Raw genomic sequence first — 26,676 nt, 5'->3', positions numbered from 1 at the left:
CTTACGATTAGTCCTTTTGGTCTCCCTTTTTATACAGGTTAGGTCTTCCAAAAGCTCCCTTGTTATTCTATCAATTTTTCTTACCTGCTGCTAACCTTTCTTAACCTTCATACAGATTGCGAACGTCTTATTTAGGCGGTCAGCTAATACTGTCTGCTACAGAATTTGTCTAAGCTTAAATATGCCTTTCGAGGGATAGTTTTGCCACTTACTGGAAGTATCTTTTGCAAAGCAGAGCATTCACATGGCCACTTTAGGCCCAGCTTAAGCTAGTTTCCTTTGAACTACCACCTCCAGGCAATACTGGGTTTTTTTGGGTGGGTTTTGTTGTTGCTGCATCCTGCCACGCAGCTCTCCACCTTGGATGCTTCCTTGCAACGTATTGTTGATAACTACAAGAACGCCACACCGCAGGCTCTGGGATCAAACTAAAATTTCCACACTTCCATCATCCACTAATTAATATGGCTTTTGTGAACCACCGCATTTTGTTCTCAGGAGGAAACCATTATAATCCTGGCAGTCATTAATACTAAAAGGCAATGAACGTGCCCTGGCACTAGATAGCTGTAGATGAGCTGGAAAACAGCCAGGGCAGTACCAGAGGGACAATGAGTGGAGTCGGAAATCAAGTGATTACTCGCGCACAAACTTTAACAACCAGCTTCATTCAGCATACTACTGGTTCAGGACTTTGCCAACCAGAACTGACCCTTGGGATAGAAAAACAGTATAGCCTAAGACAACCAAAAAAGCCACAGAGTTTCATGCTGATAACCACCATTTTCTTGGAAAAGGGGATTTGCAAGGCTGGGACTGGTGAGGTATGACTTGCTTGTTATCTGTTCTTCAAATATCAATCAAACCTGTTAGTTCAAGGGTAAGCAGTGCTTTTCTCCAAGGTACTAGAAGATCTAAATTATCATAATGGAAAGAAATCTAATACTAAAGCACAGCTGCTGAAACACAGGAATCTTTAGAAATAGGCCTTCCTTCATTTTGAGAAATTGTTTGTTTTCTCCAGACCATTACAGACATCAACAGGGTCACAATTTCTACTGTAGTTCTGAGAAATTCTCCGCTGCTTGAGCTTTAAGAGCTTTGTTTGGCTCTTGGGGAAGAGAAATAACTGTATCAGGCTGACGGCAAACTGCATATATGAGAGACTGACAAATGCTAGAGGCTACTAGGAAATACTTAATGCTAAAATGTTTGTCGAGGTTTGTAGAACAACTGAAGCAAAGGAGAGTTCATTGATTTGGGGAGAAGGAGGCAGAGGAGTAAGGGTAATAAAATAAGGTGGAAAGATCATCTTAGTGTTATGAATAGCCACAGACCTTCCTATTCCACAACTGGACCAAACTATGCTCTTACAGCAAGGCTGGAGGAAAGAAAAAAATATACCACCTTTCTATGAGTTTTATTATTTTTCAATGATTTTAACATTTGGAACCAACCAGACGATTTTATTGAACCCACAGCCAAAGCCATCGATGCATTATTCTGCCCCAGCACCGGTGCCCAAGTAGGGAACGACGAAGAGAGCCTGCAGCGCAAGGGGAGGTGCTCCCCACTGGCAGCCTCCCTGCCATGGGGTGGTGATCTCGGCAGTGCAGCGGTGCAGACTCTCTGCATCAGGAGACACGACTGGAATGCTTCGGCTGCACACCCGCATTTCTTCCCAGAGAAGCACAGCAGAGGTTGGCCTGTGAGGATACCAGAGGACATTTGTCCCAGCTATGGCAGATATACAGAATATCTCCATCAACTCCAACTGCCATAAACCTGAAGGAACACAGCTGTACCGCTAGGAAGTGTTGTACGGCCCAGAGAGAGATCTTGATGTTAAAATGGATACTTTCAAAGAAATGCAGGACAACTGGCTTTGAAGCAGCAGTGAGCAAACAGCCACAATATTGTTCAGCAGGATATTTATTCATCATCTTCCCATCATCTGCCCCTTCTTGCCAGTTCAGTCCTTCAGTAGCTCCTGTCCTCTCCTTCACCCCACACAAAGGAAGTCTTTCTGTCACTGTCGTCTGCCTCCAGTAGGATAATATTACCAAGTCCCTAAGTAGGTTCTCTTTCCGCCCCAAATCTACCAGGTTTCTGCCCGAGGGATGCAGTCTATCAGCTACTGAAAAGCACAGAAACACCACAAAATAGTTACTCTGTTTTAATCTTCGTATCAATGATACTATGAGTTTTCCAGAAGTTCCCATGAGCTTAGTTTAGTACAGGCCATAAAGAAGCTAATCTAAATGTCAGTTTTGGGATGAGCTTAGAAGTGTGTGTACCAGGGAGGGGGCACTAATAATTTCACACATGTATCTACTAACTGTTCTTACACTAGACAATACTAGCTTGAAGTAATCCCAAACAAGGGAAAAAAGTCGCATTCACAGTAGTTGTAGAGAAGCCCCTCAGGAAGCCCCTGAGCTACAAACATGGACGCAGGGAGGGTGTTCTGAGCAACTCTTACAGCTTCTGCAGACCTCTGAAGTTGGCCAGGGCCAAGGACAAGGTTCAGCGCTGATGGATTGCTGGACAAAACATCACTTCCAGCTTACATGTGATGATGGCGTCACACACAACTCAACTTTGATGTTTATGAAGTTGATATACCACAATACAGCTTCTTTCAGTAAACATCATCTCACACTGGCCAGAAAAATTTCCACCGGCATTCCTGGATCTTACACACTTGTCCTGAAATAAGCCTTAAGACTGTGACTTGGAAGTAATGTCAGAAGTTTTTCCTCCAGTTCTATACCATCCAAAGTGTGCTGGAATTCAACAAAGCCGCCTACCAAGAGTGTACCGCCCTTCCTCAATGGAAGCACATGGTCCAACAGAACCTGCATAACCCCTCGGAGGGCTGAGCTTTGGCAGGGGGCCTCGGATGTCCTGCCACGGCTCATCTCTGAGTGAAGAGCGGCATCCCGAGTTCCTTTTTTCCATTCCACGTGGCTTTTTGTCATCTGTTTCAGATGGGCAGTATTACTGGAAAAAACCGAACTGCTTGTCTCCCCAGAAGTACAGTGTTTTCCTGTCTTCTACGTAGGATTGTAAGATGATGTGGAGTCTAGTTAAAACTGGCATGCCCAGCCTAAGTACAAGAGCACACTCAGGTGAGCTGACATGCCAGCTCAACGCACGTGAAGATATGAAGTCTCGACACGGAAAAAAATATTGAAATAGGAATAGTTAAAACAAGGATATGCATCCATACTCTATTACGACATAATTAATTCCAAGGTAAACTTAATTCACTACTTAAACAAATAACTGAAAAGCACATGTGGATAAGGCATGCTAACCTTAAAGTTATATTAAAGTGACTGAAGTGTAGACAAGAGCAGTTTATTCTGCATTAGAGAGTTATTTGCCATGAAGTCAGTACAAGAATGATTACCCCTGCCACTTTCTCAGAATTTAACCCTGTTATGCTGTTCGAGAATTTCAGCTCCACACCACTGGAGTCCACCTTCAAAAAATCAGTTAATTTGATGGCCAGAAACATTAGAGGTGTAGAACTTCCATTGTATCCAAAAACGAAACAAGCACAGAAGTAATACACCATGTTCTAAAGTTTACTAGATACACTTTTATTCTCCAATAGTTTGTTGCTAAATTAAAAATACTGCATTTTACTAACAGGTGGATTAATGGCTTTGACATAAATGTTTTGGTTCAGTCCCTAGGTGCAGCAGGAAAGCAATGATCTACTTATATTCCACATACACACAAGCAAGTTCAGCCTGCATTCAGGTGATAACTACCTGATTGATTCAAAACAGCAGTTAAATTTCTTACTCATACAGGAAAGGGTGTGATAAGATATGAACATTCACTCAGACCTGCAGAGCAGATGAAAACTGTTACCTCTGACTAGCTGATACAGCTTTACAGCAGAAGCAACCTTGTAACATCAATATATACACTCTTAATATGTTTAATGACAAAGATTCAGCATGATACAGTGTGTGAATAAACTCCACTCATCCAGCATTGCAGACACTACCAACATTAGGTGTCAGAACTTGTTCATTTACATGAGAGGACACCACATGAATTAATCTTTCTGCATTGAAACCGAGTTAATATATCTCAAGCACAGTATCAATTATTAAATTTTAAGTGAATTAGTGTTTGACAGTACTTACATACCACATTTATCTCCTACTTTTAATACTAACCAACCTACTGTGGATACTACAGGTTACTGTAACATATCACGACTTCACCTAAAAGTCACATCAAACTCCGTAACTTCCGATCAACAGTACAGAAACAGATCAACAGTAAGGCTTCATATCAAACCTTAAATACGAGGAAAATCAATCATATTAAGAGAACATTCTGCTTCACTAACCTCTTTATTAGCAACATACCTAATCTTGAGCTTGAAGTCTGTCAAACTCCTTGTCATTAGGTATGGTTGGCTTTTGTTTGCTATATTAAACAGCTACGAAGCTTCAGGTATGTCAACAGCAATTTAAGTCAATGTTAATTGTTAATTTCTTCGGAGAATGGTAAGAACCCTTAAGCTTAATGCTGTAGAGCTTTCCAGAGGTATTGGAATGACAATAAAAAAACACTGACATAACCCACTGAAACAAATGACTTCAGCATCCAAATTCACTTGAAAAGAGAAAATATGTTACGTGTCTAGAAGATTGAGAGAAAAATACAACAGCTTGTAAAAGATAACTTACTGCTTTGAAGCATGGTAGCTCCAAAGACTATACGGGTTTTTTCAGTTCTATAACGTGGTATCAGGTATTCTCTACTGAAAAAATTAAAGAAACTATAAATGGCTTGCACAGGTTTTCTACAATCTACCTGCCGCTCACCTCAGTTATCATTATAAAGAAAGGGGGAAGGAAAGAAAAGATTTACAAAAATGGGCCTACTACCAGGCATCTGCATCTCAGCATGTCTGTCTTTACACCTCTTAAACCTGAGCCAACACACAAAGAGTGTTTTTATTATCAAACTCCAAACAAGCGCAGCACGTTCATGCTGTAATTAAGCGACAAACTTCTAGGCTGGGTCAATCTGTCAGGGTGATTGTCAAAAGTCAAAGAAGATAAAAGAAGTTTGATCTGCGGTGAGGATACAGAAGAGTGCCTCAAGACAAAATCCACACACCAAAACACACTTGCTGTTTTCAAAACCACCGTTAGCATGATCATTACCGGCAAGTTTGCTATTTTGCTGAAAGAATATGCGAAGCGTGCATACTTGTTACCATTTCAATCAAGAACAAATCAAACCCCATACTGCTAAGAAAAGCCTGCAAAAATTGATGAGCTAACACAGCCTACTGCACTTCGGAAGATGCCATTCACCTCCGGGAGAGGTTCTCCCATTCACACACCAGGGAACCTGGCAAACCAGCAAGCGTTTTGCGTAGCCATGTGTAAAATTAGATCTCTGTTGTGCAAGCTAACATTCTACTAATATTTTCATTCACAAGAGACCAAGTGCTTAATTAACATTTATACCGATTCTCAAGCTATTTACCGACACAAAGGAGGTGGTGATTTGATATCATGGTTCCTTAAACACAGCCCTAAATACAGATATAGTTCTTGCTCCCCTCTATCACATAAATTTAATATTTAAATTTGCAACCGCTCTTCTGTAGCAAGTAAAACTCTTAGTAAAAAAGACAGCGTATGTTTGTTAGAACAAGGAGAACAAGTATTGGTTTCCTGTGATGATTTGTTCCAGTTTGCACCGTTTTGCCTTCGGAAGCAAAGGCAAAAGAGATAAGTACTGCGGCACACTGTAGGATGATCTGTATTGTTACCTTAGTTTTGCATCTAAAAATACAGTAGTACAGGGGTAATGACATCTCCCAGCCCTCAGAAGTTCCAGTTAAAATCATATATTGGGTTGCTTTTTAACAAATCCTACAAGAAACAATTTACTTTTTGAGACCTATCAGCTAGCAAATTTTGTGAGTTAACACTGTCACCATCTTGATAGACACTTGACTTTATTCTTCCCAAAGAAATTTAAGATTGTCATAATTGCAACCCAAGTCACAACATTGTACATAAAGCAAGGATAACCATTCTCAAAGGCAAGATGATTATTCTTCATAAAATCAAATCTTCACCAGATAACCACCGGTCTCATTACTTTGTTTGAATAGTTGCAACTTTCAAATGAAACACCAGCAGGAAAAGTTAAGCTATTTTATTGTACAGCCTTCCTAAGCAGCAGACTATTTCCACTCTACCAGTTCATCCCATCCTTCAATAGCGACGGGCAAAATCAACACCACACATTCTTATTTTCCTATTCAAGCATGATTTACATTACCCATCAAATCCCAAAGAACATTTTAAATTGGTTTGCGCATTTTAAGACAAGACCATACCTGTGTACACACAGTTAAAACATCTAACCCGCTACTGATACAGGTTAATTTGATATCTAAAGTAGTCAGACTACTGCAGAAAACTATTCATACTCGAGCACTGCTGTCATTACTATTTGTCTTGAAATTCTCATGTAGGAGAGGTAACATGGCAAACTTCAAGTGCTATCTGAGCATTAACAAAAATCTAAAATCCCTCTAAGAAATATTTGATAGCTTCCTAGTTGTCAACATCTGCTCAGCATCCACACAGCATCCCTTCCTGTAAGGGAAGGTTATACCTTGTTTCCTTAATAATGAGCAAGCTCTTTGTTCTAATTATTAACAGGAAAGAAAATATGACTGTTATACAACTACTGAACAACATTCAAACTTGAGCTCCTAGTTCTCCTGGAGGCTCCTAATATAAAGAAAATAACTTCTACTGGCATCTTCCTAGTTTAACTCTTCAGACAAGAAAATATAGGCCATGTTTAAAACAAAACAAAACAAAAAAAAACCCAAAACACTTTTGAAACTGCTGAGCATCAAAACAGTGTTAAAGGTAATCAACAAAAACCCCAAACTATTGATTTCCTTGCTTGATTGCAAAATGAATATGGAGAGGAGTTCCAAATAGCCATTACCTGGCAGTTGAGATTTAAAACTTGATCCAGATTCTAAGCAGTTAGAAAAAAAACACTTGGAGGTTTTGTAGCTATTTGCTTAGATTTTGTTATGTGTTACTGTCAATGCAAATCCACTGTCAAGTAATGCTGGTATCAAAAGTGAAACTAACTGTATATAACTGAAATCAAAATCCCTTTTGCTATCCACAGAAAACTACATAGAGTTGGTAAATAACAGATGTTCAGAAAAAAGGGACCGCTTCAGTTTTCAATTGATGTTTAGCAACTTTATGACTACCCTTAAAAACATCATTCTGGGGACTAACTGAAGTAAAAATCATGTAGAGAAACCTAGTCACTGCAACCATTTTTCCAAAAAGCATAAAATACACCAGGTAACAGCTACCAGCACCACAAACCAAGCCCAATGGGTTGGTTGTATCAAAGGAAAAGAAAATGCCCGTCACACAAGTTATCACACGAAGTGTCAAGAATCACCCAACTTTGCTTTTCACACCTCCACACTTTCTCTCTTAGAGATGAGAAAATGCAAGCAAATACATCATCTGCACCAGACACAAGCAAAAAAACCCAAGTAATTTAAAGATTACATCTTCAGAAGCTAAAACTGCTCCCATTTGGGGGGACTGTTCTAAAGCAGTCAGAATAACCTGTCCCCTGCCAAACAGGAAAGGCAATACAGAGAAAAGTTTAAAAACTTGGCAAATATGAAGTCAACCCACAATGCAAACTCCATAATGCAAGTCATTTGAAAGCTTTTTACAAAAGCGTTATGCAGTAATCATTGTCGTACTGATAAACCCCTTCCCAGTCATGCAATTGAAGTCATCAGGAGTTTTTTTTTTCATCAAATGCATGTACTTAAAGCACGAGTCACTATCTCATCCTTTCATTTTAATTTATTCTGCAGTTCACACAAGAAAATTACTTACACACCCACTTACATTGTGTCACACAGTAAAAGCAGTAGTTTTCTTTACAGACATCACTTTAAAAGTAGTATTTTCATTAAAAATTCAAACTTCTAAGTGTGTTGGTGGGTTTTATGAATAAGTTTTGCAACAGTGTAACAAAACAATGCTTTTCCTAATGAGTCCTTTATATAACATAAGAGGTACAGGAGTGCTGGGGAATTGACTATAAATACCTATATTCATGAAAGCTAACCCTGTTTTTAGAAGTTAGCGGATCACACCTATCCTTTTCATATTGATTAGGTGCCGGACAACATGAGGAGACAGTACATTAATCTTATCTCATTGTATTTCAGCAGTGGCTGTTGTGAACTCACAGATAGGACATCTGCACTTTGCTAAAAGCAACTTCCTTTATATGAGGAAGTACCTACACACAGATTTAATCCCAGACCCCCCCACACAGGGTGGGTTTGGTGGGGAGGGAGGTGAGAGTGAGTGCGTTTTGGGGGAAAAGCAGGGGCTGTTGGACCAAAAGCAGCCCTGAGCTGGGCTTCTCCAGCAGCAGGAAGTTTCTATGGGGCCTTGCCGAGCATGCGCCGTGAGCTCCACGGTCTCCCTATGTGGCAAGAGTACAGAAGCAACAACCAAACCAATAATAGAGACAAGAGACGAAGAGCAACAAGCACCTTCCCCTCTATATTCCTACCGCCGCCCCCACACAGCCCTCCCCAGGCTGCTCTCTTGGCCCGGGCCCTCCCACATCCATTGCACAGAGCAGGAATTAGAGAGTCTGGCAATCAAATCTGCTACTGGAGAGAGAGGAGAGGAGGAGCAGCTTGAAAGAAAACAGTGGAGTGCATAACCCATCCCTCCACCTCGCACAGCTCAGGTGGCGGTGGGGAAGAAGCAAGCAGAGAGCTTATCCCACCCCCCCCCTCAACTACAAGAGGGGACGAGGGGGAGGAGAAGAGAGGGATGGAGATGGCACACAATGGCTGGCTGTGTTAGTGGGGAGGAGATGGCCTACAACAGCAGCCGTGGGGAAGGCTCAGGGCTTCTCTGTGCCCCCCCACCCCCCCATTCCTCACCACACACAGAGGAAAGGAGCGAGGGTGAAAGAGGATCAGGACGTTGCCGTGTGTGTGTCCTTCTTGTTTCAGGGGAGAAGTAAGAACGGACATATACATGGAGGGGCTGGGGGCGGGGGGGGAGGGCTGCTCCCCAAGCTGTGGGGAGGGGAGGAGATGGAAGAGACCCACTGCCAGCGCCAGGCTGAACAAAAATAGTTATTTCAGCTTATCCCCCTTCCTGCAGGAGGCCCACCCGCACAGAGCTCGGGAGCAAACCCAGAGAAACGGGGAGGGGGAAGGGGTGGGGGGGATCACAGCCGGCACTGAGAGGGGGGGAGGACGGGGCGGGGGGGAAAGGTCCCCCCCCTCCTTCCCGTGCTCCACTGTGGGGGCAGGCAGCTCCCCCCCACACACACACAAACAGCTGCTCCCCCCTAAAAAAAGCAGGGCCGTGCTGAGGGGGGAGAGGGCTCCCCTCCCCCCGGAGCGCCGCTCCGGGAATCCCAGGCCCCTCCTCTCCCTCAGCGCGCTCCACCCCCGGGGCCGGGAGGAGGCGGGGGGGGAATAGCCCCGGCCCCCCCTCCACCCCCCCGCACCGCGGCGCCCCTCAGCCGGCCGTACGGGGGTAAAGGGAGGTGTGTGGGGGGGGAAGGTATCCGGGCCGCTCACCCTGGTCTCCCGGCTCCTGCGGCGGCTGCAGGACGCGCTCCAGCTCGGGGAAGGGCAGCTCGGGCAGGTCCAGCAAGGCCCCGTAGCGCTCGAGGAAGGAGCAGACGACGGCGAAGTTAGGCCACGAGCCCGGGCAGCACGGGCCTGCCGGAGGAGGGGGAGGCGGAGATGGAGCCGGAGGAGCCGCCGCCGCCGCCGCCATCTTGGACCTGAGGATGGAGAAGGAGCTGGGGAGGGGGGGAGGGGGCAGGGGGAGGGAGGGGGCGCTGCCGAGCCGCGCCGCCACTATCCCACAATGCAACGGCGGGACGGGGAGGGGAGGGGGCGGCAGCTAGAGCGGCGCCCGGCGACACCCCTCCGCCTCGTGCGGCGAGGGGAATGAAAACAAGGCGGAGCGGCGGTTGGGCGGGGCGGGGCAATTTATGACGGGGCGGGATAGGCCGCCGGTCTGGCCAATCGGAGCGGGCAGGAGGGCGGGGCCGGCAGGTAGCGCTGGCCAATGAGGGGGCAGCGGGCGTTCCACCCCCCCTCCCCCGGCATAGGTGGAGGTTGCGCCCGGCGGGGCAGGGGTCGCGCGCGTGGCGGTGAGTGCGGGCGCGTAACGGCTGTAACGGATCCCCTCAGCCTGAGGGGAGGGGAGGGGAGGAGAGGAGAGGAGAAGGGAGGGGAGGGGAGGCCGGCTCGTCTCGTCTCCCGGCCCCGCGGGTGGGCAGCGGGCCGCTTCCCTCCTGGCGGGGCAGAGAGGCGTGAGGCGGCGGGGCCTTGGGGCGCGTCACGCAAGGCCTTGTTTCGGGGGCGGGGGGGTTTCAGGAGCTGTGCCGCCCGCCCCCGGCATCCAGGCTCCTGCCGCCCCCTGCGTGCTCAAGGTTGTTCCCGGTGCTCCTCTCGGTTCTCTGTCCTTTCCTCCTTCCTTCCCCCCCCCCCGCCTTGTTTTCAAAATGCCGTTCTCCCCCTTCTCTTACAAACACCCCACCCTCCGTGACCTCCCCCCGTAACTCGCCTTCCTCAGCTCCCCAGCAAAATTAGATTACCGAGTTTCTCAAAAATGTTTTCCTAGTTCTTAAACTTGACATCTCTCCTTCTCCCTACCCAGTTCATTTAAGCTTAGCCTGGCCTTTCTACTTGCCTTTCTGCTGTCGGTTTTTAAATCCCGAATTGCTTTTCTAGCATCACTTCTGAAATTGCATCGGCTGCAGGGACATCGCTCACCTTCACCTGTTGACCCGGCTCCCAGGCAGCGCTGGAGAACCGCGTTGTCTTTTGATACCTCACAGGAGCTGTTCTGCCCGAAACTTGACATACACCGATTTACTCTTTCACCTTTATCCTCTTTGATCTCAGGTTACGCCGTGGATTTTATGAAACATTCTTTCCTTCTGCAGTCTCTCAATAAAATATCCTCTGGTGCACTGCTCTCGTTCACCTTTTTTATTCTATTTGTTGCTAGTGGGTGCTTCTCTGAAACAGCGTTTACCTTCACAGAAGACAGGTGTGCTGGCAATTTTAAAATCCACCTGCTTGCCTGACTGCACTTCAATCTCAGCTTTCTTCCGTTTCATTCTCAGCTATTTTTTTCTTCACGATCCTTAGCCACTGCTTCATTTCTTTCTTTCAGTATAGTCTCCTTGCATAAACTTGTATTTTGCCTCCTTTTAAGCTCTTCTGCTTCCTTTATTTATTTCCTATGTTTTTAAACTCTCATAACTTTGCTTATAGATTCCTGAACCATTTCTCCTCCTCGTCTCCTTGTGTTTGGACTGCTACGATTTACAGAAATTGCTATTTTAGGTTACACTTGTGAGTCGTATAGTTCATGGTCTCTTTTGTTCTTAAGTGGTACTGTATATTTTGGTATTGTACGTTTGTAATAGTGAATAATTAAAAAAACAACTCATTTGTTGGGGAAATATTTTCCTACTCCTTGCTGATTGGCGGTTGGACCATGCCCTGCACCAAGAATGTCCAAAGTCCTGTTAAAAAGTTCATTCTTACTCCAATCTAAGATATTCTTATTAATTCAAATAACCTGACCTTACTGATATTCTCTGGTAGTATTATGGGAAATAGTTTTAGGTTACAAATTTTTATTTATGACTTTTAAGTTTTGTTTCTTTGTTTCTGCTATTTACTTATTTTTGTGCTGTTAGGAAAAGATAGTATGGAACCCTTGCTTTCCCATGTGCCGTTTGTGCCTGTTTGGTTGCACAGTCCCAGCCTTGTAATGCTATTTGGGTTGGGAAATCTGATATTCCAAATCATTTTATTGTTCATTCACCCTCGTCTGACCTCCAGGTCTAATTCTGCCATTTCCTCTTAAAACTAGCACAAGCAAAAACTATTTTCATTCTTCAGAGCCAAGTTCTGGGGGTTTATTCAGCCTTTACTCTTTGATTGATGGGTGATTGCATTCTGTTGGGACTACTGCTAGTTATTTCTTCTGCTATAATCTCCCTTCAAGCAGATTTTTGGAAAAATAGCTTTATGAACCTTTGTTTGAATCCATTGCGTTGCCGATATGTAATGAGGGAATCTAGAATATATGAATCCAGGCAAGTTTCGCTCTCCTGTAGCTGCTTGCCTGGCTTCCTCTTTGGCAGAGCAAGGGCACATGTGCCGCTAACTTCACAGAGCAGCAGGAAAGGAAAGAATCGCCCCGCTGTTCTGCGGAAGAAGCACCTCTGGCAGGTTCAGTCCTGCGCCGAATCCCAAGTAACACACTTTTTACTTCATGCGACGTTTGAAGCGGGATACTGAGATCCGCTCCTGGCAATCGGAGGAGAGCGTGTCCTGTCTGGCCGTACTGTGGTTTGCTGCAGCACATGCAAGACAGGAAGGGAGGCTTCCAGGAGGACTGGAGTCCTGGTAATGCAAACATCTCTTTTTTGTAAGCGCTCTTTCTTTAAGAAATGATCGATTTTTTTCCTGGTGAATCTGAACAATTAAAGTAAAAGATGAGGAACTCTGTGTATCTGGAAGGATCTGCCACTGTGGTTTTCTGGATCAGCAGAAGAGCAGAGCTCAGTCTACGGCAGAAACCACCAGCTTTCTTCAATATCCAGGTTTCAGACCACCTTCCTTCTGAACTGGAAGGGCAGAAGGATGGCTCGACCTTGAGACGTGTCAGTCAACTGCCGTGCGAGTCCAGGCCATCGCTGCGTGATTCCTATCTTGCCATCAAGTGCCAGAATCACACCAGCGGTGGGATTCCAGTAACCTGAAGGACTGTGGAGAGGGTGTAAGCTTTCACGGTGCGGTGAGGCGGTGCTGTCTGAGGCAGAGTCCCTGCCCTCCTGATGCCCAGCTGTGACTGTGATAGCAGATCTAAAAATTACTGTGGTTAATATCAAAAAGCGGTTGGTCTATAGCAGGGCTGATAAGGCCTCAGCTGGGGCACTCTGTCTAGTTTTAGGCAACGGACATCAAAGAAAGATGTATGCTGATTGTTGGCTGCCTGGGAAAAAGGAGAAAATAAGCAAAGATTTAGAAAACATGGCTGAAGGGAAGTGAATTTATTTAATCTGAAAGAAGGGAAAAAAGACTAAGAGTTAAGTCCTCAGGAAAACAAAAGATGGTGGAAAAGACGAAGATTAAGCTGTTCTCCTTGTCACAATAGAAAGGATTAGAAATAATGGTTTTAAGTTGAAACAATGAAGATCGAGGTCAGCATCAGAAAAGACGTTATTTGGGTGCTTAACTGTCCTGAGACATTCCATAGGGAGACTTGGCCTCCTAAGGAGTGACCAGGGAAAGAAGGCTTGACCCCGTTAGGTCTCTGAAAGCGTTTGCTATAGCAATATGGCAATGCCGTTGTTTTGTTGATGGCTTTGCTATTGGGTTGGTTTGTTTGGGATTTTTTTTTAACCTCATTTACTGTCTTAAATTAATAAAGCCAATACGGTTTAGAGAATATGGCCAATATGGCAGAAGAAACAGTGTGTCTTTCAGATATTTTAGGAAATGATCATCTTCGTTTTGGGTTTTAGGGAGAAGATCAAAACCCAGATGTGAGAGGATATTCTGGGACCTGATCCCTGTTGGTAGTTTTAAAAGTTGAACACCCAATACTTGTACAGATATAGCATGTAAAATGATTTGCCCAAAATCCTGCACAAAATCCCCAAGAGGACTGGTAATTCAACAAATCTGCTGATCCTCGGTTCAATTCCGTTGTCACAAAATCACGTGGATAAAGTCTGTAATAGCGTTTCCTTCCCAGCTCCTTGGGGCAAGGACAGAATTTTCTGTTTTTATTAACGTGCTGCATATGTTAGCCTGATGGTACGTATTAAATATCCTTTTTCCAGACTTTGCTTCAATTTTGTGATGTCTTCCCCTGAAATTGCTTCCCTTTCGTGGGGTCAGATGAAGGTGAAAGGCTGCTCTACAACATACAAGGACTGCAAAGTATGGCCGGGAGGGAGCCGAACCTGGGATTGGCGAGAAACTGGGACTAATGTAAGTTTGCTGTTTACTATCCATCCTGCATTTTAAATGGGACTCTCAGAATGGTCCAGAGAACAGTTGGTAAAGTTCCAGCCTTTTGCACCTAATCGTTAGACTTTTCCTGGTCAGAACTGAGCGTGTGTTTCAGGAGGGACTGTGCGGAGCGGTCAGAGGACGGCAGACGCACAACGTCCTCCAGGTGACGGGGTGTGGCAGCTGCTTCCACTGATCCTCACAGCTTCCCTGGCCAGACCACGCTCACACACCTTAGAGCTTTCTCATGGCATTCTGTGTTTGATTAAGACCGCAGTTGTCATAAGATGCTGGTAACAACCTCTTTTCAAACTGTGTAAACAAAAGTTGTCTTGAGTGAGATAGGAAAAAAATTTATGGGAAGTTAAATCGACAGTAACTGACCTTATGTGTTTGGAAGACAACAATGCATGTGGTTTAGTTTACATTCTTTTCCTTGGGGTCCCTTGTACTTATTTCAGAGGAAAAATATGCAGATACAGTGTCATATGCACTAGTTTCTCTGTGAAAAGCTCAGTCTGGCTAACTACACAATGACTTCTCTTGGTAGCTATAGAATAAGTACTTGCCCTCACAATTTTTAAATTTTATCTGTAAATGCTATCAGAATTGTATAAAAGTACATGGAATAGTATTACCGTTCCAGATTTAGAAGCAGCATAATGTCTGTTGCATTAGGAACTCGACGATAATTCTCCCCGTATTAGGGCTGGCACTAGGATAGCTGTGTTGGCTAGAAAAAAATATCCATACTTTCTAAGCAAAAGTTAAAGCACAAAAGAACTACATACTGGTCAGGTCTTAGACCCAGCACCTGCAGCTGTATCTGCGCAGAGAATACAGCTCTGTTGAATTAATTTTGACACAACTGGAGGGCAGAACCTTTGGTTTTGGAACTTCATCTATAATCTTTGGGGAACAGAACTTTTTTAAGCTGTCAGAGTTCGCTTTATACAGAGTGTATAATGCCAAGAGAAAGGTAGTGCTGTCATGCAAAGATATCTGTACCTTGCAGGGAGAAAGATAGCTGTGTACGTAACCTTTTTAAATGTATTTCATTTATGGCCTGATTATAAAAAATGAAGTTTTCACTGGCTGTTGGGGGTTGTGTGGTGAGAGTCACTTTTTGTTTGTTTGACAATATGGTTTATCTGCACGTATGACTGGAGAAGCAGAACAGATATAGCAGCTGAAAAGTTCCCAACTAGTTCCCAGCTCAATCACATTTTGATATTCATTCTGACCACTTGAAAACTTTGGTTTCAAATTATAACCAACTACTAGCATTTGGGAGGCCATGCTTTCCTTTTAAAGCTTCTAACAAGGGGTATCTTCAGGTGATGGATAAAAGCTTTAAGTCCATAAAAGTCCTTAGAGGAGTCCTCAACTCCAACAAGAAAAATGAGTCTATGTTATTTGGAGAGGTAGGTTTTCTGGCATCCTTTTTATATCAGCAGGAAGTAAAAAAATACTTATTTAGGTTTTGCCTTATATAGGTCTCTTGTAAAGCTCCTGCTTTAGGTCAGTTCTATCCCTCTTGCAACTACAAGGAGTTAGATGATTTGGTTTAAAAATGAATAGCAAGTGACAAATGTGAGAATAGAACTAAGCTTTTCTAGACTGCATCTCCAACTCTAGAAGAACTATAAAAAAGTTAATCCCATCAGCACTGGAAATAGTAGGATTCACCAGATGCGTTTTCTGCACGTTTCCTCATGATAGACTACAGCGTGCCTAGTTTCTTTAAGCATGTTTTTCCTGGGGGTAGGTGGAGCTGAAGTTTGGGAAACAAGCAGTGCTGGTCTCATCCCACACTCCAGTTGGAAATAAATTGCTTCCTTTCCTTCTCTGCTATCAGACTGCTGTCTAGTACGTGATTCTTTCATCGGGAAAATTGTATAACTGGCTCTGCAAGATTCTGTAACTAAGCACTAATAGTTCTTATGGCCTTAACCCTTGGGGATGAAAGGCAGCCTCCCTGGCTGGCTGCATTTCAGTGCCATCCGCTAACGGGAGAAAAGAAGTAGGAACCCTGAAAGGAAGACCAGAGAACAAAACAGGCAAGAAATTCTGCTGCCCTTTCTCTTTCTCTCCAGCTGTCAAATCGGCGACGATACAGTTTCCATCGTGTTACATGTTTCCTTTAATGACACTAGTTTCCTACAAAACATGTGGAAGCATCAGAGTTTCTTGTGTTACCGAAGAAAATCCTTTTGTTCCATGGCTTTAATGTCTCAGGAGTACTTACCATACCTTACCATACAGCAAGCCTTCCCCAGCAATCTAATTATTGTAATTACAGTAAACCATACCAGTTCTTTTTGTCCAAGTTTTCAGTCTACTTTAAAACCCCCGAAGGAAAAGCATTACCTATTCTGTCATCAACGCATACTTGTGGTGATTTGGTCTGAGAAAGCTCTGTATATTGAAGTGACCTCTGCATTCTAGGTGTGGATATCAAATGTAAATGGACTAAGGGGAACACAACTTGGACAACCGTAAAGGTGAACCATCTCTCTTGCTGAAATTCCAGATACCAGCCAGGCAAAAGACTTTCTGGTGGGATAAGGTTAATCCATTCACTGGAAGTGGCACTTTACCGTGGAAGGTTTCCCTCACCTGCAACTTCAGGAGCTCATGTGTTCATTTCAGCTTGAAAAGTCTTGCTTGCTCTGTTCTGCAAGCTGAGGCATTGACAGGGCTGAGAAGAGAACTCCGACACCTTGTGAGAGGCTGCAGCACCAGCTGCTGACGACTTGGGCAGGGGAAAAGAATAGCAGAGGACCCAAAGACATCAAAGAGTAAAGCTCACTAACTAATGGAACAACAGAAGCCAATTGTTAAGCTGGTGCTTTGACCTTAATTCATTGGAAGAATGTAGTATTTTCTGGAAGCATAGGGGATAAAGATGTGTGGGCATCTCCATAAAAATAACATTCTCCAGAAGTCCACCATGGTGTTGCCTACTTCCAAATGAGAAACTCGTCTCAGTCCTCTAAAAGAACTTAAGAATCCTACTGAAAAAAAAAAAGGAGGGGGAAATAGTATTTATGGTTTAAAAAAATGCACACCAGAGCGGCCAAATTCTAGCCACAGGTTGCACAGTGTCTTACTCTTGGCCATAGAGAGATACATAGAAATTGAATCCAGCAGGAGAATTAGTGCGACAAATGTTTTATACTAACATTACAGGTGGATTTGTGGATTCATCTGTTTAAAGCGTACTAGTAGTAAATGGGTGTACTTCTTTAAAAACTCAATCAGCATGCTGTTAAAGCTCTTCTTTTTTTCTTTGAGGAGTTTGCTTTCAAATATTCCTTTCTCAAAATTAAGAATAGTGCAGAAATTCAAACCGTTAACTGAAGTGAAGCTAACCAATAGTCCTCTTTGGTAAATGAGATTTGCAAAGTAAACAAGAAAATAATTTAATCACTTTAATTATTTGAGGAGCTCTTTGTAATTAAAGTGAGTGAACTTTGGCTTGCCACAATCTTTATTATAAAAAGGTTTTGTTCATTTGAAAACAAATGGCAGTATGTTGCAATTTATTGATTTCACTTTAACTTTTAATATTTATAAAATGCTAGTTGTTAGACGTAAATGTTTTAGAAATGTGTAATGCATCTATTTATTTTTAACTGTCTAATAAAGAATGGTAATATTGCCATCAGTTGATTAACTATCATCCTTCATCTGCATATAAAATACCTTTTTTAATTACCCATGTTATCTACTGTGTGTATGCAGAAGAGAGTGTTGTGTTACATTTTGGTGCTGCTAATTTACCCTGCTACTCTGTGGACAGTTTCAAAACATACAAACGAAGCTTTCCTGGTCGATGCTGTCAGCACACAGACTATTATTTTCTTCCCCTGACACTTAGCATTCTCCAGGAGTGCAGCCAGCTGACCTTGAAGAAGTTGTCAAGAAGGGTGTTAAAACTGTGGTGATCGGTCGTGGCATGAGTGAGGCTTTGCAGGTGGGTTTTTGTTCTATGATAAACATAAACTAGAACTGTTTGTTTTCCCTCTCCTTCTGATTAGGGGAGGGGGAAAAAAAAAATCTATGATGCTTTACTAAGAGGGGAAAAAATTCAGGATGCTGAATTAGCATGACTGCACTCCTGCCAGGAGTCACTGTCTTCCTGAAAGAACCATCCTTTGAGCTCCTCCGTGTCAGTGTCAATGTCGAGCAGTAAACAGGTTTACATTCTGCTGCAGGAGCAATTTAAACAAGGAGAATTTTCTACAGTGTCATTAGTCCCCCCTCAGAATAGGTTATGAACTAGCTCTCTAGCCTGCTGTAAATACTTTGATAATTAGGTATTTTTGTTACTAATGTTGGCAGGGTGTCATTTCAGCAGATAAACTAGCTACAGAAAGCTCAGAAGCGCTGAGCTTCACTTCATGAGAAACAATTCTTTAGCTTTTTGGTGAGGTGAGTAACACCTTATTAAGATTAATTACCTTTAGCTCCAGTTCTATTTCCTTTCATAAGGAAGGCCTGCATTTTAAACCATGTTAAGGAGAGATGGGAGGTGTGTATATAAAAGTAACTTTATTGAAGAGAAAAAAATTATATCAATCTTGGAAATATCTGAGCATATTATCAGTTTGGCTACTATCAATTACTTAAGTGCATCTACTAACGAATGCCATCAGTACCTGTTTTTCTTCAAGCCTTATTGTGGGTGAAAAAGAATCTAATACTTGCTTTTCCCGTTTCCTTTTCTCTTCTGAGGTTCCACCATCTACTGTGGACTATCTGAAGAAAAACGGGATTGACGTGTTGGTCTTGCAAACGGAGAAGGCTGTGGAAGAGTACAATGCCCTGGCTGCTCAGGGTGTCAAAGTGGGGGGAGTCTTCCATTCAACCTGCTGAAGCGTTACAGCTCGTTCTGCCTTCCTTGACCGCAGCCAAATCGCGGACACACCTCTCCGCTGAATCAAATTACAGTCAGAGAGTGGACTTACGTGCCAAGGCGTTTGTGCACCGACAATCTAAAATGCAAGGACGGTTTATTAGTTGAGGATTTAAACAAACTGAGTGCTCACAAAAGGGGGCTGTTAACGAAATCATTTAATTATAGAACCATTTCCATACATTCTTGAGATTGACCTAATCTTCCTCTGAAGGCTGTCCATATTCTGCTTACTTAACTTTTCACCTGTTGGCTAAATTAAGATACTAGGTTTTGAATACTTTTATTAGGAAATGGCCCGAAATTACATTATTGGCTATTGGAATGCAGCCATAAGATAGCTGATGAGTACAATCAAGTGGTAGATATGAAGCGGTGGAAAAGAAGTGCTTTACCACCACTGTATAAATAAGTTAAAAATAAAATACATTAAAAAGCAAACCCAGAACATACAACTTTGCCTCCTGCTGGCAACTTCAGTCAAGATATTGGCTGTGCAGATCTGTTTGTGATGATTCAAGAACGTCACATAATTTAGCACTTTTAAATTTTACATTGAACTTGGAAAAAGGAAAAAAAAAATGTCTACAGGGAATACGCATAAAATCTAGGCCTTAAAGAATTTTCCTGTGAATTGCGAGGATTGAGTCGTGCAATACGTATCTATTCAAAAGTCTCTACGTGCTTAAAATTGTCAGAAAGATTTGTCATAAAACTGGAGTTTCCAACATAAAATATTGATCTTTAGGAAACCAGTCTGAATTGCTGCTGGCAAGCTGGGGGTGGATGGGAGAATTCTTACTGGTCATCGTTATCTGATGATTTAAATGTTGTGCCAACAAGCATATTATTACACTGAAAATTTAAAAAGTTCTCTTAGTTGCTGTTCTTGGTGGACTTCTATTAATATTACCAGTTACAAGTTACCTACTGTAGATTTTTTTTTTTTTCCCACCAGGCTCACTAATTCTTGCTCTGTGCATATTAAGCCTGTGCCTATTAATGAAAGTAAGAAGATGACACTATAAAAGCCCTGAGGCGCTTCGGGCTATCCAGGTCATAGCAGAGAGGCTTAGGTTGGTACGAGAACGCACGGACTTTCCCAAGACCCAAGAATAACCCTTCACAAAATACTATGTTCTTTTTTCTGTTTATTTGCTCTAGTAATCGTTTAAAACCTTTTATCTGATAAAACACAATATGTGGTGTAAAAGCAAAGGGAAAGTGAGTACTTGAAAGTTTTATCTTGCAATCTCGTAATTACAGCCATGCTTCCTACTAGCGTAGCTATATTTGAGGCAACATCTTATCTAAACCGGCAAGAACTGCCTTTCCAGCTGCATCTGTGTTCTCTGACACAGCAGCCGGTACAATGCTCGTCATAACTGCTCTGACATTGTGCGGAATAACTTGCGTGGTGTGAAGTAGAAGGTGAACCGCTGACCCAGAAGACTGTAGTCATCCCAAGAGAATGCCGGTAGAACCAGTTCCTGTCAATCCACAGCGTGAAGACTTTTTGCGTTAAATGTCGTTATCTTATACCAGAGGCGGTTTGACTCTCTTCGTCACAGTCTCATATTTGCATTATTTCAGGAGCTTTGGGCCTTAAGGCAGCCTTAAATAGGAAGAGGCTTTGTAAGGCTTTTACTGAGAGGACAATTTTACTTTTTTAAGACTACGCTGTGTGTGTTACACTGTTATGAAAAGTTGAGCAAACACCTAATCTTTCACCTCCAGGGTTTTTTTCACTTTTTTTTTTTTTTTTTAAATATATTTTCATATCGGTGTGGCACATTAATGATGAAGCCACACTCAACAAAACTGCTCAGCCCAGGTCCTGCATTTTAGAAAAATACTGTGGGCTCCTTATGCTGGTGCTATGTGTTTTGTCCTCCCAAAAAGCCTGAGAGGGGCACAGCCCGTTCAGCATCGCCAGGTGACTTTTAGAGGTGCGCCCTACCCGGCTTTGTGTGCAGCCGCTTAATCGTTCCTTTCGTTTGGCAACCGGTAGGATACAGAAGATTCCACTTCTCAAACGGGGAGCTGCAGCACGCAAAGAAATGGATTTCCCTTTTTAAAGGTAAACGGCTACCATCAGCTCAAAATTTCAGTGTCAACAAGGAGATAATCTGCTGCGAGTCCTTTCCATCCGTATCTTCTATTCCTGCTCTCGCCACAGCTTCCCGAGTCAGCGTTGTCAGTTCCCGCAAAAGCAGCTGCTCCACTTGGGCTGCTCCAGTCACTGAAAGCCCGGTTTCCTTCTTGGTGCCTGAAATTGCTGTGCTACATGGTGGAAACAGCTGGGACTGATTCATCAAAAAATTCAACCAGAGCTCAAAACAGTATCTTTATTAAATCGCTGCTTGCAGCTAGAGTCATAAATAATTTGTTAAAATTACGGGCTCATTGCCCAAATAATGGGAAAGCACTTTTATAGGGCAGGATTTCTCACATACACCGCTTCTCTGCCTCCCACCAGGAAAACGATCTCCCAGTAGGCAGTGAGCTCCCACCCTGCCGCTCTCATTAAAGCAGAGCCGCGTCTGGGCTGGCTGCCAGGAAGATTCCACCCCAGCTGCTCCGCCGCCGAACGGGCCGGTCCCCAGCCCTTATCTTTGTCAAGCAGCACGCGCGAGCTGGCAGCCGGGAGAAACGGGCCGCAAGAAGGCTCGCAGACACACCGAACGCAACACGACCAGCGTTTTTAAGGGACGTAAGCCAGCTTTTGTGCGAAGCCTAGCATCTACGAGCCTTCAAACTTCATTTTGAAGTCCCACTAATACTGCATTAGCAAATTGTAAAGTGAAAAGGCAGCCTGCTCCCGCACTCCTGCTGCTAAGAATAAACTGGAAGATGCAAGTGAAATAAGAGGAAAATAGTGGTTGTATCTCTGACTTGGCCAAAAGATTTGAGAACTCGGACAAGCAAGAGAGGAATCCAGAGGAAACCCACCTCTGTCAGCTGGAACCCAAGATGATGTCATATGGTCCCGATTTAAATGCATGCCCTGTTCTTTCATCTTCCAAGGAACCTTCTTTGTACTTTTTGCAGTCACTGTACCCGCCCAATTAGTTTTTCTGTAGTTTTTAAAAGGTTTTAGTTAGTATCTCATAATCTTCAACTTGGTTCCAAATACATTTATGCATTGTTTTAGTCGTTCTTGACTTGATAATTGCATTATTTACTTTCCAAGTTCTAAGAATTGGCCTAATGAATTTCAATGCACTTCAGCAATCTGATTATGGATTTCACATTAACAGCATTCCTGGCGAGGCTTCCCTCACACACAGATGCCACGTATAATTAAATCTGAAAGTTAACGGTAAACACGACAACACATTTTTCAAACCACTAAGCTACACCCCTTTCATGTGAGTTCAGCCTTTTCCTCTCTCTGCCAGATTCTTGACCCTCTTCCCTCGCGTCTAACTAGGAGGTAAAATGCAGAGGTGAGGGGTCTTCGAACATTGTTAGTTTTTAGCAAATTATTTGCCCTTGCTTCCAGGTTGCTCAGTCTCCCTGCGCCTGCAGCTCCGTACTGGCACCATGTCCCTACACCTGCAAACGTGAGAGAACAGAATCTCCCCCTGCTTGGGCGATGGTGATCTGGCGGCCTCTGTTCCCTCTTCAACAGAGAGGAAAGATGCAAATTGTCTTTGTGCATGAGTACCGCCCTCTGGTTTTCTTTTCATTCTGAGATCTTTTAGGCTATTGCAGTGCGAAGTCCAACACTCAGCCAAAATTGAAGGACAAGCAGTGAACGGGTAGAGATGGTTCTGAGATGACACAAAGTCCTGGAGTCCACAGAAAGCACAAACTCGGTATTTTTGAGAGCAGAAAAGCCTAGATGTCTCAAAGCTGGGGGTGGGAGGGGAAAAGTCAACATCTAGATTTAAACAACTACAACAAAATCTTGCAATACTTACCTTTTATACAAATTTCAGATTCCCTGTATGTTGGACCATGGTGTGAAAATGCATTTAAAAGACAAAGTAAGCAAAGATAAATTGGAGATCAAGGTAAGCAGTTTAAAAAAAAACCAACCAAACAACAAAAAACCAAACCACAACCAAAAAATAACAAAACAAAAGCAAACGCATACTCAGTAATAAAGAGTAGAAAATAGCAGCAAGAGAGTGGTAGTGTACTGTAGGGAAAGACCTGCTACAACAGAATGTGTTTATAAGGGATGTTTTAGCAGGGCCTGTTGCGACAGGACAAGGGGGAATGGTTTTAAACTAAAGGAGGGCAGATTCAGACGAGATGTAAGGAAGAAATGTTTTACAACGCGGGTGGTGAAACACTGGCACAGGTTGCCCAGAGAGGTGGTAGATGCCCCATCCCTGGGAACATTCAAGGCCAAGTTGGACGGGGCTCTGAGCAAGCTGGTCTGGTTGAAGATGTCCCTGCCCACGGCAAGGGGGTTGGACTAGCTGACCTTTAAGGGTCCCTTCCAACCCAAACCATTCTGTGATTCTATGTTTACTAGTCTGCTTACCCACCGAGCAGGGAAATCAAAGGTAAATTTGAATCTTGGAATGAGTACAGTATTAAGGAAACAGCATTTGACATTGAATTTTAAGATCATGAGTGTTACTTTTTTTTCAGTTCAGCTAAAATAATGATGAATTAGTCATCTGCTTGAATAGATGAAACCTAAGAAGAAAAGGAGAACCTATGATTTCTTCCATGATTCAAACTAGGAATCAGAGAAAAAACTACAGGAGGATATCAAGAAGAGAAGCCAACTATGGAATACTCTCATTAGGCAATTTGAAATGTTTGTAGCAGTCTTAAATTTTCAAGTGTTTTTAGGCATCTGAAAGATGCATTACAGATGATGCACTTTTCTATAGCCCTTCAGTATTTGATTCTCAGTTGGTGGTAATATAGAAGGCGAGTGATCTTTGCCTCGTATGTTATATGAAAGGAGCTCAAGCACAGCACGACAGGAGCAAAATAGTAGAAATTTGTTCCAGTGCTCAGAAAAAGAGAAAAAGATGCCAAGATTTTGATATTGAAAATGAAAAAAAAAAAACCCATGTCCAGAATGCAGTAGCTGTTTGATCATCTGTGGCCTGGGAACAAATGATAAATCATAACTCAAACACGGATGACCACAGAGCAGCCAAACTACCTTGAGGAAAGGCAGAGCTGACGCCAGAGAGCTGGGACCGGGACCCGGAGGGTTCGTCTGGAGCACGAAAGCTTCGCTGTGCTGCCCATCACCACTGCTCTGCGCTGACAGGGAAGGGCGGCAGTCAGGACTGAACGGGCTTTCCCTCGGCCCCTGGTCTCTGCTCTGCCTACAAAAGCATCAGTCGTGGCCTGGAACATATGGACACCTCTTAAATGAGAAGTCTTTATCGGGATGACAAACTGCAGAAGCACTGGTGAAGTGTAAAATTGAGAGAGAGGAAAAAGAAGTTTTAATGAGCTAGCTCAACTCGTCAAGGATCTGCCCGGACACAGCTTCATCCTAAGGGATGTACATCAACCCCCGTCCCCTGGGAACCGAACTGAGGATGCCAAAGAGAAGTCGGACGGTAGCAACTGGGCTGTTCGGTGTGCGGGAGGTTTTCGAAGCAGTGCCCTACAGGTGAAATACCAAAACACAGTTTGTAAGAGCAGTAGCACTAAGAAAGGATATTTAATTCAAGAATACCTAAAGCAGCTGAATAGTTTTATGGTTACGACTCTTTGGACCACAACATGTCGGTGCTAAAAAATTAAAACAAAATCACAAAAAACTTGCAGTGATCTCTTATTAGCCCAGACCACGCAGGCCTGCACGTTCACTCGTATAATAAAGAGGAAACAGATCAGCATGAGTTTTCCGATTTTATTATTTACACTGATCTCTGTACAATTGGGAAGTATTTCTTCACTGCTTTGTTTACTTTTTTTTTGTAACAATTGATTTATGAACACAGGTAACATTTGGCTGCCGCGCTATAAAGTTTCACACATTAAGTGCTCCTAGAAAATCCTACCAAAGGATTGCTACAAATCACAGGAGGTTCCTCAGTCCGCTGAAGCCTCGCACAGGCACACTTTCCAACAGGAATGCCAGAAGGATCACATTTCTAGTAAGTTCCTGACCCTCTGTACTCCCGGCTCACCCGCTTAGGGGAACACTGAGAAGCTGCCTGACTGCCGCTTAACTGAGAGCGTGTTCGCCTACTTCAGCCCGTCAGAAAGACTTTGACTGCCAAAACTGCTGCTGAATTGAAAAACCAAACGGATTTTCTCATCTCAGTAGATTGGATCAGGCCAAGATAAAACACAGAAACAGGTTCTGTAAAACTCACTGGGATGGGGGTAGTGATTTTTCAGCCCATGGTATTTAATCGCATTGTGCCTAAAGGCACACAAATGTGCAAGAGGTTTGGATTACATTTCAGAGGTGAAGATGTTTGACTCCATTTTATGTAAACAAACAGAAAAAAGTAACATATTGTTTTGTTGCTATAACTCAATTAAATTAAAAAACATGTCCTGCTAACTGAAGTTCTGCCGCTTCCTGCGCCACAACGTGAACCACCTGTGCCCGCCCCAGAACTGTACTAGCTTCAGTACAGCCGTACAGGATGTCAAACAGATCAGGATTTAGCCTACGGCAACTGGCAGTTTCACTTTGAGATGCAGTTCCTACACAAGAACAATAGCACTTTAGAATTCTTTTTTTTTTTTTTTTAAAAACTAAGAATTTAGGTACCAATGCACAAATACAAGTTTTGGACATTAAAAAAAAAAAAACAAACAATGAAAAAAACCCCACACAAAACCCCCAAACTGCTTAGCTTCATTTCAGAGTACTGTAAAAATAACATTGATTTATGTGCCTAAGCATTTACATAGTAAATACCTTCGTAAATACACAGCAGAAACCCTAGAGGCCTTGAAGAGAAACTCTTGATAAGTGAAAACGGAAGATACGGCCCAATGAAATACTACTGGAATGCTGACTGAGAACTGTCTTGATTTTGCTGACTCAATATAGAAACACCTGCGTTTCCTTGAAACCACTCTGAACTCCTGTATTGCTCTACCTGTTTTTTAACAGAGGAGACCAATCGTTCTTCAGCAGCTTTATTTCTACGGTTGACCACTTTTTTTACACAAGTATGAAACTGGTTTGGTTTGGTTCACTATCTCGGAACACTATATTGTTTCCGTGTAACCCAACAATCCCATAAACGTGTTTCTTTTAGCCATAGACTTCACCGCCTGGCAGGTTTGGGCATTATATAAACTTTGACAGGTTTGCTGAAGGGTATGGTCCCCTCTATGCCGTTTTCAGATTGCGGGAGAGCCTCCAAGCTCTCGCTCCAGGTAGATTTAGGAATTTTAGCAGATGCCTTGCTCCTGTTGGAATTGTAGGCCAGCAGCAACCGCACTTCAATCTGACACGGCTCTGCAGAGACAAAACAGAACAACCCGAACGTGACTGTCACCACACAGCCAACAACCAACACTGAACGAAATCTTATCTCATGGGTGCTGGGTAAAGTGCAGAGCCGTTCTGGGCTGACCAGAATCCAACCCGGTGTTTGAAAATACAGCTTTGTCGTTACATTCAGCACAACAGAACTAAGCA

The 26,676-nt window shown here is 43.2% G+C and overlaps 3 protein-coding genes across 17 annotated transcripts in view; 1 reads left to right on the top strand and 2 right to left on the bottom strand.

Annotated features, from left to right (window-relative positions):
* RSF1 (remodeling and spacing factor 1) overlaps positions 1 to 10,082 on the bottom strand; it is a 56,838-nt gene extending 46,756 nt beyond the window's left edge. For 3 of the 4 annotated variants that reach the window (XM_075140290.1, XM_075140295.1, XM_075140296.1), the window contains exon 1: positions 9,680 to 10,082. In XM_075140290.1, coding sequence (XP_074996391.1) covers positions 9,680 to 9,881 — 202 coding nt within the window. In that variant the 5' untranslated portion in view covers positions 9,882 to 10,082. The remainder of the gene's footprint in view (positions 1 to 9,679) is intronic. The other variant, XM_075140292.1, reaches the window with a different exon arrangement.
* Positions 10,083 to 10,164: 82 nt separating this feature from the next.
* On the top strand, positions 10,165 to 20,839 carry AAMDC (adipogenesis associated Mth938 domain containing). Of its 9 annotated transcripts, XM_075140327.1 has the most exons (7): positions 10,207 to 10,263; positions 11,396 to 11,476; positions 12,277 to 12,814; positions 13,984 to 14,134; positions 15,493 to 15,579; positions 18,039 to 18,134; positions 18,896 to 20,839. In XM_075140327.1, the coding sequence occupies exons 4-7, from the start codon at positions 14,003 to 14,005 to the stop codon at positions 19,034 to 19,036; spliced, it is 456 nt and encodes a 151-aa protein (XP_074996428.1). In that variant the 5' UTR covers positions 10,207 to 10,263; positions 11,396 to 11,476; positions 12,277 to 12,814; positions 13,984 to 14,002; the 3' UTR covers positions 19,037 to 20,839. The 9 variants fall into 9 exon arrangements, with proteins under 9 accessions (XP_074996426.1, XP_074996433.1, XP_074996427.1 ...); XM_075140326.1 differs by lacking the exon at positions 11,396 to 11,476 and having other exon boundaries at positions 10,171 to 10,263; XM_075140333.1 differs by lacking the exon at positions 12,277 to 12,814.
* A 4,067-nt stretch (positions 20,840 to 24,906) lies between these two features.
* The window catches only part of INTS4 (integrator complex subunit 4), a 39,695-nt gene continuing 37,925 nt past the window's right edge, over positions 24,907 to 26,676 (bottom strand). For all 4 annotated transcript variants that reach the window (XM_075140297.1, XM_075140299.1, XM_075140298.1 and 1 more), the window contains one exon: positions 24,907 to 26,493. In XM_075140297.1, coding sequence (XP_074996398.1) covers positions 26,300 to 26,493 — 194 coding nt within the window. In that variant the 3' untranslated portion in view covers positions 24,907 to 26,299. The remainder of the gene's footprint in view (positions 26,494 to 26,676) is intronic.

Source organism: Calonectris borealis, chromosome 1, assembly GCF_964195595.1.
Source record: "Calonectris borealis chromosome 1, bCalBor7.hap1.2, whole genome shotgun sequence".
In the NCBI taxonomy this organism is placed as follows: domain Eukaryota; kingdom Metazoa; phylum Chordata; class Aves; order Procellariiformes; family Procellariidae; genus Calonectris; species Calonectris borealis.
Note: the sequence above shows the minus strand (reverse complement) of the source record. Positions and strands in the feature narration are given on the sequence as shown.

What these genes read in the sequence shown, in the direction of transcription:
- AAMDC (XM_075140325.1), top strand. Translation starts at nt 14,003, where the DNA reads ATGTCTTCCCCTGAAATTGCTTCCCTTTCGTGGGGTCAGATGAAGGTG. An exon ending in GGCGAGAAACTGGGACTAAT is followed by an intron (nt 14,135 to 15,492) that starts GTAAGTTTGCTG and finishes GGGTATCTTCAG; the next exon opens with GTGATGGATAAAAGCTTTAA. An exon ending in AGTCTATGTTATTTGGAGAG is followed by an intron (nt 15,580 to 18,038) that starts GTAGGTTTTCTG and finishes CCTGACACTTAG; the next exon opens with CATTCTCCAGGAGTGCAGCC.